Source organism: Biomphalaria glabrata, chromosome 6, assembly GCF_947242115.1.
Source record: "Biomphalaria glabrata chromosome 6, xgBioGlab47.1, whole genome shotgun sequence".
Taxonomy (NCBI): domain Eukaryota; kingdom Metazoa; phylum Mollusca; class Gastropoda; family Planorbidae; genus Biomphalaria; species Biomphalaria glabrata.
Window position 1 is genome coordinate 17,795,328 of NC_074716.1, and position 14,128 is coordinate 17,809,455.

At 32.8% G+C, this 14,128-nt stretch overlaps 3 protein-coding genes across 7 annotated transcripts in view; 2 read left to right on the forward strand and 1 right to left on the reverse strand.

Moving 5' to 3' along the window:
* LOC106058702 (unconventional myosin-VI-like) overlaps window positions 1–2,665 on the forward strand; it is a 53,207-nt gene extending 50,542 nt beyond the window's left edge. For all 4 annotated transcript variants that reach the window (XM_013216184.2, XM_013216183.2, XM_013216185.2 and 1 more), the window contains exon 30: window positions 71–2,665. In XM_013216184.2, coding sequence (XP_013071638.1) covers window positions 71–261 — 191 coding nt within the window. In that variant the 3' untranslated portion in view covers window positions 262–2,665. The remainder of the gene's footprint in view (window positions 1–70) is intronic.
* A 706-nt stretch (window positions 2,666–3,371) lies between these two features.
* LOC106058704 (acetyl-CoA acetyltransferase-like) lies at window positions 3,372–12,772 on the reverse strand. Its single transcript, XM_013216189.2, has 9 exons — window positions 12,620–12,772; window positions 10,358–10,492; window positions 9,459–9,640; window positions 8,103–8,220; window positions 7,698–7,841; window positions 7,281–7,403; window positions 6,322–6,476; window positions 4,877–4,987; window positions 3,372–3,986 (listed from the first exon to the last, which is right to left on the reverse strand). The coding sequence occupies exons 1-9, from the start codon at window positions 12,660–12,662 to the stop codon at window positions 3,804–3,806; spliced, it is 1,194 nt and encodes a 397-aa protein (XP_013071643.2). The 5' UTR covers window positions 12,663–12,772; the 3' UTR covers window positions 3,372–3,803.
* Window positions 12,773–12,938: 166 nt separating this feature from the next.
* The window catches only part of LOC106058703 (synaptotagmin-1), a 56,130-nt gene continuing 54,940 nt past the window's right edge, over window positions 12,939–14,128 (forward strand). For both annotated transcript variants that reach the window (XM_013216188.2, XM_013216186.2), the window contains exon 1: window positions 12,939–13,099. The gene's annotated coding sequence lies outside the window, so the exon portion shown is untranslated. The remainder of the gene's footprint in view (window positions 13,100–14,128) is intronic.

The window sequence follows — 14,128 nt, forward strand, 5'->3', positions numbered from 1 at the left end:
AACCTTCAAAACTATTTGTTTTTATTGTAAAAAAAGAAAATGTAAATCTATACATTGTATGTGGTTCCAGGTGTGGATGATTTACAGATGTGTGAGTTAGCCCTGGAAGAGACTGGCCTGACCCAGAAGAAAGGGGCAGAGATATTAGAGAATGAGTTTGAGGAAGAGTGGAACAAGCATGGAGGTCAGAATGTCTTGAAGGCCAACGCCAAGAAAGTGTCCTCAAAGTTCCTACAGAAGAAGCTGGGTATAACTAAGTAGAGGGTTGAACTGTTAAGTGTTTCATTGTATGTGCTTTAACTACACTTAGGTTTTTATTTGTCACTTTAAGTTTCTGTCCTTTTGTTGTTGTTTTAGAACAAAGAAAATAAGTAGACATTGGAAGCATATTGCCAACTTATTTTATTTTCCTGTTGTTAAAGTGTGTATTGTGTCCACTGGATGATAAATTAGATGTTCTCGTAACATTCAAGTCTCACAATAATTATTCTAGCCACAGTGCAAAACTTATTTAAATTCTAACTATAATGAAACCACATTATTTTACTTTTGTATAATTTTAAAGTATTTTCATTAAATACAGTTCCACACTGTATCAATCAATTGAACAGATGTTATGTTGCAAACCTAGAAACCAAATCATTTGATGATCTCAGAAGTTTCTTGTCTTTGTATTTCATTTACACGTGTTACTTTTTTACCTAGATTTTAATGTACACTATTTCTGACATTTTAACAAATTTGATAAAAAAAATAATTACATGCTTTAATTATATTTGATAGCCTTTAATTATCACTCTGTTCAAGAGATTTCTACCTGTTCATATAAAGACTGTGATTCTACATTTATAATTGAACTAGTTTTTACTTGAGAAAACAGTGTGTTCATGTGATTTATTCTTTTTTTTTATTCTATAAAACATTCATGGCTCTTAATTATTTAATTATCTTTTTGTAGCATAATAGGCTTTATTACTGACAAGAAGTTTCTTTTCCTTTATTTACATTCTTTGGCTGTCAATGTTTTGTATCACCTAGACAGTTTGTTTGATTAATGCTTGCTATCTACTTGAACACTTAATTGTGCACAATGAATTCTGGGAAAATAGCTCAATACAAATTACCAAGCCATTATTTTATATTTATATAAGTCTGATTTTGTCTGTACAGTAAAAAAAATGATCAACACATTTTATATGAATGTGAACTAGACCACAAATAGAGCAATGCTGCCAATGTGTAGGATTTATTAAGTTTCTGATAAGTGGGCTGATGTCTCTGACATTATGTAGGCTAAGAAAAGGAAACATTTCTCTACTAATCTTGAAAACTTTTTTAAAAAATATATTTAACCAAGTTTGGTATAAGACCTACCAGCAATTATGTTTCTAGACTGATGTATTAGTTAGTCTCTGTAATTGTGATTCTATTGTGTGGCTGTGAGGTGTGACCAACTGTCATTTGTGATAGCTAGTACTGACCTATGTAACCACATCAAGTTAGAAGATTTTTTTTTAAGTTGTTTGTAACTGATGTCAAACAATAACTGCCATTTGTGATAGCTAGGACTGACCTGATCAAGTTAGAGGATTTTTTTAAAAAGTTGTTTGTAATTGATGTTAAACAATAACTGTCTTTTATTATTTAAAAATTTTATTAAAACGTAATTTGATATGAAGATACAGCAACCATTTTGTTCAGGCTGGTTTATGGTTTCTAACTAACTACATCAACGAAATAACTTTTAAAAAATTCTCATGACCTTCGTTGGGCACAATATTATAAAGAGTTGTCATAAATGCAATTTCTAAACAAAAATTGTGACCTAATTAGATCTTGTAGTTTGACTATTCTTTGAACTGTTAAAATCCACTGATGTGTGTTTTTATGCTTATTACAAATGATTGTAAAATTTGTTCCTCTTCTACTTCTGCTTACATCTTTTGCCTTTGATACATTCCATGCAAGAACTTGAACAACCAAACATGGTGCCTTCTGAGGACAGTAGGGATAATAGTCTCTGTTCTAAGGTCACACAGTGCTGATGATAGAAACATGTGTAGTGTTTCTAAGTGTTCTCAGCTCTATTATCACTTGTTATAAATGCTTTGTTAGTCATTGTACCACATAGCACTGTGTTATTTTAGTGTTGTTGAAACCACTGATAAAAGAAAAACTGGACCCTTGGGCTACATTTGACTATGTAACAATGATGTTGTTATAGACTAGTTTTAAAGCCATCAGTTTGTCTCATTTAATTCAGCAGATGGTGAACATATTTTGTAGACTTTTGAACAGCATGTGCTGCCTTGTTAACAATTATGAATTGACTTAGATATATTGATGCCACTCTATACAAGTAATAATATGCCAATTAAACCACATTCCACTTGACTTGACCATCAGTTCTAGTTTCATTTTCAGTCGTACAAACCAGTTATTTTGATACCCCCACTATTTATTTAGATGTTGTGTCTGCCAATCTTTTGTTGTTGTGAACAAGACATTTTGCTATTGTAGTGTTCATGTGATGGGTGTTGCTAACTTTTGTATTTGGTTCAATGCTGCCTTATCCATTGAAAGGCTGCTAGGCCTCAACTCTTTGTGTTGTAGGAAGTTATGACCACTATACACAAATTAATAAAAACTTGTTTGGACAATACAATATGTTTGTTTTCTTCATTCTAACTCATTTACATTATCTTATGTTCAGAGAGTCATTCTTGAGAACTGTAAGGATGTCCTCTGTGAACTAGCTGCATGGATAAAATATTTGTCATTTAAGCTCTAATGAGTCCAGTAGAAACAGAATATTGTCACATATTTTCAAAACATAACCATTTAGCTGCTAGAGTGCTAGAAGTAATATATTTTGATTGTACTGAAAACTTTAAACTGTAACATACAGAAGGAGCCTAGGGATTAATTCCTTAGCATGCAACATTGCACAACTTTATCCTCGCTGTCAATCTTACAATTTATCTTTTGAAGAATTCAATCCAAGCCCAACTTGATCTGGTTATAGACCACTGACCCACCCAACTTGATCTGGTTATAGACCACTGACCCTCCACCAACTTGATCTGGTTATAGACCACTGACCCCTCACCAACTTACTCTGGTGGCCCCCCACCAAGCTGTTCTTCTTAGTCAATGGACTTCTGCCTAAATCTCTGCAACAGGTTGACAATATCCATCTGCTATATGAAGGTAATATATGGTTTCATGTATTTCAAAGTGATGATAATTAAACTTGAAAGAAATGTTATACAAGAGCCTGTATAATTGTCCCTACTAAAGATATGTTTTAACACAAATTATATTAGGATAATACACCGGTGACATATTTTAAAAAAACAAAACATAACAGATGAATATCAAAATTTTATTTAAAAATGATTGAAAAACAGCACTTGACATACTATTTGACCATTCTCACTCAAAACTCAAATTGTTTGTTCCCATAAAACAAAACATAGGAACTCTTCAGTTATGTTGTTGTTCTTTTAGTCAATAATAATAAAAGCAAATTGTTAATAAACAATTTAGTGAGATTATCTAATCAAAAGTAAAATAAAAAGTCATATAATGAGAATGTGCTTAAAAATCATTCCTTAAAAGTAATATCTTAGAAGAATTAACAACAACAAAAATTAGCATTAATACATTGCAACAAATTATGTCTGTTTAAACAAATGACATTCTATAATACAATTACATTTCAAGTGCTGCAAAATATAAATACTGTAAACCCGCTTGACAAATACATTGTAATCCATGAACACAGTTCTTTAACTAGTGCACTATGCCACTGCTTGCAAGTTCTCAACACACACGGCAATGCCCATGCCTCCTCCTACACAAAGTGCAGCCACACCTTTTCTTTTATTGTGAGCACGAAGGGCGTAGAGTAAGGTGGTCAATATTCTTGCACCAGATGCACCAATGGGATGACCCAAGGCTATAGCACCTCCATTGACATTGACCTGTTGAAAGAGACATATAACTTGGTATGTAGATTTATAGCTTAATTTCTCATAATTAAACAGAAACCCTTAGCTCCAAAAACAAGAAAATGCATGAAAAAAAAAAATTAAGTTTCAGCTTGTATTTCAGAAAATAATTTTTAATTCTTATAATAATGTAATAAGTTACTATTAAGTTCTACCTTAGATAAATTAAACAAGATTTTTTTTTAATGTACATGAAGTGATTTTCAGTATGAAGTAGCACTAAAGTGAATCCATAAGCTGTTTATGAAAAGACCCTCTACATCATTGTTAGTAATAGAAATATCATCTAACAGGACACTTCATGGCTTAATACACAAATGTGGTTGACAAAAAAACTAGAGTTTACAATTAGAATTACAAAAACCCCACAATTTAGAGAAATATTTTTTCAAAGTTGGAAACAAGATTTTCTCATTAGTATTCAAGTAGACCCAAAAACAAAGAGTTTTTTTTTTTTTTTACAATTTTGTAATGTAAGTTGGTCATTACTTCTGATAGCTGAATGGAACATAATGACAGGGTCATATTGTTATGCAGTGTAGACATTAGGTCAAGACATAGCACCAGATACCATTAGAAATAATATTTTGGTTCAGACCAATGACTCTCAAGTGTGCTGCATTGCTAACTGCAAGATGACAACTAAAATACTGTTATCCAAACTACAGCCCACGGGCCACATCTGGTTCCTGCAAACATTTGCCCACAGTATATGCCCAAACTCAGTTTCGCTGGACAAGAGGATTTTTTGTGACAATGAGAGGATTTTTTGTGACAGTTATGTCAGAAATTTAGTCCCTCAGACCAAAAATGTTTGACACCCCCCAGTCTATGGGCACTAGTAATCTCAAATATTTTCTTACTTTATTGGGATCACAGCCAAGTTCTTTAACAACTGCTAGTGACTGTGCAGCAAATGCTTCATTCAGTTCAAACAAGTCAACCTCTTCTATTTGCCATCCTGCTTTTTCTAGCTGCAAAACCAAGAAGATGAACATTAGTGCTTTCTCCATGAAAGAAACTTAAAACAAGCAACCAAATTTACCAAATAAGCCTAAAGAGATGTAGTATTTATAAACATTTGCTTTTCTTGATTCATTTTCTACCCTGTGAAGACCTTTTCTCGTAGTACGAATGGCTTTTTTAATATTTACCAGCCCAATTAATGAATGATTTCAATTATATTAGAAAAATTTTATCTATCTGCTCTTACTTAAAAGTGTGATTTGAAAGAACTTTATTTTATTCAAAAATATTTCATATACTGGTAAACAAAACTAATATAGGTAATATGAATTTGCTCCAGAGTATGGGTGAAGTCAACATTGTATGGAATAAATAGAAAGTTATCTAAAAATTGATTTTCCCAAATTTGTTGTGACTAAATGAAGACTGATATGGAAAAGAAAGAACGATTGACAAAAAATGAAAGAGGACTATCAAAAGATAAGTTATCAGCTGTGTGATTATGATTGTTCTAATCATTCTATCTGATCTCTCATAAGATTTCCACCACAACTTGGCCTTCGATGATATACCCTAAGCTATAAGCCTATTCTGTTTCACAACACCTTGTTGAGAAAATGAATAATAAAGTTTTAATGCAGTATAAACAGGATTATGTGGAAAACGCCTAAGATCAAACAGAACAGACACATCCAGGTTCACAATATATATATCGAGTATTACTTATTATTTACATATATTATTACATTTCTCTGCAAATTTATGTCAGCATCTACCCATCCATTTGATATTTTTTTCTGCCTAATGTTTGATAGTGCTCTTTATTTGTTGTATATCTCTTGTATGTGCTAAATTTTAGTATGGAAAGGTGTTAAAAAAATATCAACAAACAGTATACAAGCATATTTTAGGCTATTAGATTCAATGATGCCTTTAATAGAACCATTACACAATGACTTATAAAAAGTTATTTCATTTGGGATAAAAATGACCAGGAATTAAATAGAAAGGGATAAGGTTCAAGGGATTACATGGTGGAGATTCAATCCATTAGAGAAGATTAGAGGCTTTAAGTTTCATACACATACATTTTGGTGTATCAGTAATGTCAGCTGTGTTTAGACTTACACTTATAAATATCAATAGGATTAGGATAATATAGTATGTATGTATGTATGTAAATATGTATTTTGTTTATTGCTGTTCACATCAACGTGGGACTAAGTGACTAGAGGATTAAATGGCAGGGGATAAAGTGACAGGACACCAGTGCATTCACCTTGGCAGAAAAAAGCTGGCTATAAGAACCTCACCCTAACACAGGCAATACAATTTTACTTACAGCTTTTCTGGTGGCTGGTATTGGTCCAGTACCCATGATGGACGGGTCCACTCCAGACTGGGCCCAGGAAACAATTCTAGCCAAAGGCTTGATGCCACGTCGGAGTGCTTCATCTTGACTGGACACTACAATGGCTGCTGCACCATCATTTATACCTAAAATATTTAGTACAAAGAAATGCTTTCAGGCACAATAAAAAAATAAAAGAGAAACCAATAGCCAAAAAAAACCCAAAAATAACTAATGTCAGTTATTCATACTTTTTTTTTTTCAGATATCACAGTATTCTATACTACAAGCTTTTCTTAGTGCAGGAAATAACAAAGTACAATAACATAAAATAAAACAATTATTTCTGGACAAGGAATGTAGTATCTGTGGTGCTCTTGTTTCAATGTTGATGAATATTCTTATTATTGAACAGCAAGACACAGGTTCATTGCTATACACTGAAATTCAGTTCTAACTTATGAGTTTATAAGTTTAATTTCTATTTAATCTCTATCTATAGAAAAACAATATTAACAAAAAATGTTAAAATAAATTAAAAAATCACAGTCTTGTAAATACAATATATACTGAATGAATGTTAGTGCTATTAACTGACAAGAATGAAAGATTAACTGACTGATTACCTAAATACTGATACCCCAATAGTCACATTTCCCCCCCCTTAAAAGTCCTTTCTATAAGCCACATTGAACTTTGACCCTTTCTTAGAAGGTTCCTTCTAGTGGCCAGTCTGATTTGTTTACACATGGACTGGTCATCGTCTTAATTTAAAGTTTTCTTAGCAATCTTGAATATTTGGTTTTCATTGGACCTACATAATGTAATCTACCTTTTGACCCCAATGTCCAGAAGAGCATGGCAGTATCATATGTTTCAAATGTAATTCATCTGTCCAAATGAAATCAACAATCTTTCCAGCCCAACAGCAAACTATTTTAAAAGCTAACCTGATGCATTGCCTGCTGTCACTGTGCCAGTACCATCTTTTACAAATGCTGGTCTGAGTTTCTGAAAGCCTTCTATTGTACAACCTGATCTAGGAAACTCATCTTGTGTAATTTGTTTGGCTCCTACAAGAAACAGGAAGTTTAGGAGAATAAAGGATAAAATACAAAAATCTAGTACAAGCTTTGAGATTACATTTATACTCAAGAGAAGATAAGTAGTAATCAATGTTACGGACAGAAGAAAACAGGGATGTTACTGTCTTTATTGTTGCCAACAGTCATCAGATTGCTAATACATCAGTATGATCAGGTAAAAGAAATATTAATAATGCCATTTGAATGGAACCAGAAAGCCCAAATTTAAAAGTACAGCAAACTTATCTATTTTTGAAAACATTTTCTCTATATATTGCTTACCATCTCTAGACTGTACTATCACTGGAACTATTTCCTCCTTGAAATGTCCACCTTTCTGTGATGCCTCACACTTGTGTTGAGAAGCAAGGGCAAAGTTATCTTGTTCTTCTTTGGTTATCCCCCATTGTTTAGCCACATTTTCAGCTTAGAAAGGACAATAAAACAAATAATCCTTTATTTTTATAGGCAAATATGACCAGACATAATGACTAATAAGCTAATGAATGAAAATAGATTCAATCACTTACATATTAAATTAGCAAAATTAAGGACATTGTGATATAACATACTTCATAGATCCACTATTGACAGCTACAATTAGCATTTACAATTGTTTGAAAAGCTATGAGTGTTTGTTAAGGAGGCCTTTGATTTACACCTTCAGTCATTTTGTATGTACCCTACCTGTGATTCCCATGTGGTAATTGTTGAATGCATCAGTTAGACCATCAGACAGCATGGTGTCCACCAGTGAAGCATCACCAAACTTTGCTCCATTTCTAATATGTATGCAGTGTGGAGCCTGAAAACAACAACTTCAGTTTTCAGAGTTTATCTTACATCAAGTGTTTTATAAATAGCTGGACACTTTTTCCAGCAGAATCAATAAATACCATTGCCCCAGAAAAACTTAAAGAAGAGTCAGAAAACCTAAGCCAGAAAAAATACCTGCCTAGGTTATAACTTATATTTAAATCCAGTTTGTTTCAGTGGAGGACACAGAAAAAGTTATATAATAATAGCAACTATTGTTTTCATTCTACAGGGCAGGCATACACTAGGTGCTAAGTTTAATTTTATTTCAATGTATTACTTATTTAGCATATTGACATGCCAAAGTTTATTTTCTGATTATGCATCTTTACAGATGAGTGTACTTGGGGGAGCTACCATCTTCTACCAGCCATGTCCCCAGGTGGCGGATAGGGGGACAAACCCTTAGATATAAGGGTTAGCTGTGAATATCAAATAAACAGCTGTGGACCAACTGGTTTGCAGTCATGAAGGATGAGGTGGGGTATCTCAGTGGTTAGAATATTCACTTAAAACATCTAAAAAAATCCAGGTAGATGATTGCAAAAAGCGAGTATAGGGTGCTTAAACTCTAAACCTGGGTAAATGAAACTTGTTAACTAGGGATAGTAATTCATCTAGGAGAAACAACTCAAAATAAAACAACTGCTGCCTTGCAGATGATCTTGGCTGATCAAAAGCTATGGGAGCATTCCCAGAAAGAAAATCAGGCTGAAGCCAGAGCTGAAGTCCTGTGGCATAACATATTTACACAACCTCATCTATGAACCCTCTGACATGTAAAATGAGAACGAACCCAACATAGCAAAGAGAATCACCCAACATAGCAAAGAGAATCACCCAACATAGCAAAGAGAACCACCCAACATAGCAAAGAGAACCACCCAACATAGCAAAGAGAATCACCAAACGTAACAAAGAGAACCATCCAACATAGCAAAGAGAACCACTCAACATAGCAAAGAGAACCACTCAACATAGCAAAGAGAACCACCCAACATAGCAAAGAGAACCACCCAACATAGCAAAGAGAACCACTCAACATAGTAAAGAGAACCATCCAACATAGCAAGAGAACCACTCAACATAGTAAAGAGAATCACCCAAAATAGCAAAGAGAATCACCAAACATAAAAAAGAGAGCCACCCAACATAGCAAAGAGAACCATCCAACAAAGCAAAGAGCACACCCAACCTAGCAAAGAAGAATCATGCCATCATTCTTACTTTACTCATGCTCTCCTGACCTCCAGCCACAACAATGGTTGCATCCCCTGATTTTATAGCCTGGAAAGCAAGCACCACTGATCTTAAGCCAGAACCACACAGCATATTAACTCCACAGGCTGGAACTGAATAGGGGATTCCAGCTTTCACAGAAGCTTGACGAACAGGATTTTGCCCCTGGCCTAGAAAAACACAAAAATATCCATTTTACTAAAAGGAAATACACAAATGGCAATGTCTATTTCAAGTTGTAAAACAAACTGTGATCAAATTTTTCATCAAGTTTGTTTTAAAGTCTATATCTAAAAAAAAAACTTTTAAAATGTAACCTTATCTATAAAATGTGTATACTCAAGAATGAAAGTTGGTTACTTTAGTCTTGATTTAGAACTCTCAACATCTTTGCTCAGAAAGCAGCTTGAATTGGAATTTTATCCCCAAGCAGGATGTAACCCATCAACCCACCATGTAAACAATACACACAAAGATCAACATCTGCTACTTGCACTCATCTCCCTTTTCAAAAGTCCTAAAAAAAAGTCCCTCTACTTGGGTTGTTACTTGCAGGTCAAAAGTAAATGATTGACCCAATTTTTTTTTATTTCAATGTTGCCATTACCAAAATTTCTTTTGAATACACAAAACTAGTTAGCTGTGCATAAATATATCTTATATTAAGAATCACTCATTTCGACAAGTGCATTAGCATGACACCAGCAGCAATAATTAAATTTGTTGGCTGTTAATTCTCTTTACCTATAACATTCCATAAATAATGTCAATATTTTGTTATAAATCTACAATGTTCTTATCTCACTGAAGCTCTTGGGCCCCAGTCAAATTATTATTTTAAAAAATCACATTTTAAGCAGAACATTTAACAGGAATTTTGATTTTACCTCCGGTAAGAACTTGACCCATAATAACTTCTGAAACTTCATCACTCTTAACACCTGCTCGATTTAGAGCTTCTTTGATAGCAATGCTGCCTAATTCATGAGCAGCTAATCCAGAGAGTGATCCATTAAAAGAACCTGATGGAAAATATTTTAAATTTAAAAAAAAAATGAACTTGATATATAGAGAGAAATCTCCCATGGTTGGCCTAGGACTATGAATTAAAACACTTATGTACAGTGGATATCATTACAATAATCACTAATGGTGTTTTTTTTTAGGTTACAGACTAGACTAACTGGATTGCATCAGTTAGAGTAATGCAATATGTGCTCTACAAAGTTTCATGTTTAAAGAGAGCATTTTAAGCTTTGATTAGTTGGCTAAACATGGAGAATTAGATCTATAATCTTAATTTACCAGCTTATATTCAAAGCCAAAATTGTGTATAATTAGAATCATAGAAATCTAGTAGTAGATTTTAGCAAAACAAGATAAGATCTAGATCTATGCCATGTGATTGCCTGAGACTATCTACTAACTTTAAATATATAAATCTAGTCATTTCTAAGGGACATGGCTTTGGTTTCCTATAATCCTAGTCACATATAAAAAATTATAGCTTTTTTATAGCGCTACTTTCATGCTTATAGCTGCTCAGAGCGCTATGGTCCAATCTCATTTCTGGACCAGTGGGGGAGGGGGTATCTGGGAGAAGGTTTTTCCTTGCTGCCTTTAGGCACTCAGTAAACACAACGCAGATCTGGCATATCCAGTGTATAATTGTCTTAAGGTGTTCTTTTAGGCTCCCCAGGAGGTTCCTACTAAGTATTTTATTATGTTTAGTCTTTGTGATGCCTATCCTTTTAAATCTGCCATAAAGTGTTTTAAAGACAGTCTTTGGTCTAATTTTACACTTAGATAAGTTGGATTTTCTTCTTCATTTATTGGCTGTGAGTCTATTTTTAAGATGGCAAAGATGTAGTTTCTTGTTGACATTTTTTTTACTGTACCGGTAACTAAAGATTGAATAAACAGACTTTTCTTTGTTTTTTTTTCCATTTTCTTTAAATAATTGAAAATCAGTGTTTACTAATACTTATTAATTGTTTAACATGTAAAATATTTTACAGACACAATTATATCATTTTGTCTCTGTCAGTTCTTTAACTGATGTCCATTCTGGACTCTTCTGGTCCAGATACCGCTGGTAACTATACCAAGAAAGTGATGAAATAGTACATATCACGAAACAATTCTTGTTGCATTCATTGGAGTTATCATTGCAGTAATATCAGCTGCTGAAAGGTTAGTGAGTACAAAAGACTCATGTCTATAAATTACTTTACATGTTAAATTTTGAAATATAATAGTACTAATGTATACCTGACTTTCAATGATTTAAAGTTTGTGTTAAGTGTGTATAGTATAGTACACATCTTTTTGGGACACCCTTATTTTGCCTTATACCTATATAAATATCAATACCATATAATATCCATACTATGTAAATATAATAAGACTTTTGCTACTCAAGAGTCAATGCAAATGATCAATATTCTAAATCGGTAAATCTAGATTATAAATCTAGAATCTACAGTTACAGAGTCGTCAGAGTCTAAGTCTATCTAAGTTAAATCTAAAGTTAGTCTCTCTAAAGAGAGTAAATTAGGGATTATCATTATTTATTTTATTATAAATTATTAGTCTATCATCTAGTCTAGACTATGTTGCTGTATCAGTCACAGTGTATGTTTTCAATATTAATAATACTAATTATAATAGGAATACAAAATTATACATTCACTTTGGGCTGGGCCTTGGCTTTAGGCAGTTTAAGTCTTGAAAAACTAGGGGCCTTCGATGGGAAGTTTTACCCAAGAGATTTATTAAAATATAGTCAATATTTCTCTGTTATTAATTATTGTTTTAACATTTATACTAAAAAAACTTGTTACTAGATAAATTATAAAAAAGTAGATTAACTATAACTATAATTATTACTAAAGTTTCTAAAGTACTACATCTATATTAATTATAATAAAAACTCTAGATCTATATATTATATTATATATTATATAGATCTATTTAGATCGAGTATCATCGAGCGTACTCTAGAGACTGACTTAGTGACTAGACTAGACTGTCACTAGACACTATAATTTATAATAAATAACCTACATAGAATTTAAATTAGTTTAACTATTTATTAATTTAAATGTTATTAAATGCCTTCTGTATTAGTTCTTGTAAAAATAAATTACCAATCGGTGTTCTTGTAGCCGATAATATCACAACATCAGACATTGTTGAATGCTTATGTTTACTTCAAGTCAATGCTTTGAAAGGAAACTTTCGATATTATATTAGGCCAACACAGCAGAGCTAACTGACAATCTTTGTGTTCATTGGATAAATTTCATGACACGATGAGTACTTGGCATGCGCAGTGAACTCACACTGACCTTTCACACTTACGGAAATCCTTCTTTAACTCAGCTCTTAAAAGATTTTTGGCCTATACACCATTTGGTAAAACGAAAGTACAGCCAGATCGAACAAATTATTATGCTTGTTCAAAAGCCGATCAATACAAGCCTGAGAAGAAAGCGACATCTGATGGTTGGAAGCGATATTAGCCGCATAATTTCGATGATGAGCATATGATGAACGACAAAGACGTCGTTAATCGTATCCATCATTCAGGTTTTAATATTTAATTCAACACATCTCGCAGGTCGAGGGTAAGTATTTAGTTATTTGGTTTTATTAGATATGTTAATAAGAAAATTCAAAGAACTTTTTTTTCAGGTATCATAAATTACGCGAGATTCTAGATTCTACATTGTTTTTTGTTTGTTTTTTCTTGCATTTTTTTCCTATATCTATCATTTCTGGGGTATTTGAGTGGGTGTTAAATGAACTAACGATGAAATATTTGATTTTTAGCGCTTATGATATAAACGAATTAGCAAGGGGTTGCTAAAATGTGTTAGGCCTATCTGTGTTTCTAAGCTAGACTGGAATCAATTTCTTCTTTTAGCTCAACCAAACGACAATCATTAACATTTATTGATTTTATGCAATTAGCTGTTGAATATGGACGTTTAATTTAATTATCGTTCCATTGGCCTGCCAGAGTAAAAACATCTTTTAGAGCTACATCATTAGCTATAGTTAGCATTTCCACAAGCAAAAGTTGTATTACGCTTACTCTATTTGTTTTGTCTGCTTGTTTGTTTGTTGTTGTTTTTTTTATTTGTTCGACGAGGGGTTAATCAGTTTCATTGTGTTTTAATTATACACGACCAATGAAAAAAAAACAAAACGTAAGCCTAAATGAGATTAATAATAATTAAGAGTCACATTGTTTTAACATAATATATTGTGAATATAATACCATCATTTATTTGTTGTTGCTGTTGATAAACGTCATTATATATTAGTTGTTAAGAATAGAAGGATAAACATTTTGACCAATATATCATATGTCGCATCTAGGTCAAATATCATAAATTCACCTACATGGCCTGTTTATAAAATAAGTAGGCCCTACTGGAACTAACAATTTGAATGAAAAGATAGCGCCCTCTACATCTGTGTTTGGTTTATCGAGTTTAGGTTTGTATGCATTGGGAAGTAGGGAAATATTTTTTATCGAGGGCACACTTTTAAAAAAATGCAACTTAATTTATGCAAACTAAAATGCTTCTATTTATAACTATTTATTTGCTTAAGCCTTAAGTGAACAACGTTTAGAAAGACTGTGGGGG

What these genes read in the sequence shown, in the direction of transcription:
- LOC106058704 (XM_013216189.2), bottom strand. Translation starts at nt 12,662, where the DNA reads ATGTCTGATGTTGTGATATTATCGGCTACAAGAACACCGATTG. An exon ending in GACAGCAGGCAATGCATCAG is followed by an intron (nt 6,477 to 7,280) that starts GTTAGCTTTTAA and finishes TAAATATTTTAG; the next exon opens with GTATAAATGATGGTGCAGCA. An exon ending in TTGGCTGTGATCCCAATAAA is followed by an intron (nt 3,987 to 4,876) that starts GTAAGAAAATAT and finishes CTCTTTCAACAG; the next exon opens with GTCAATGTCAATGGAGGTGC.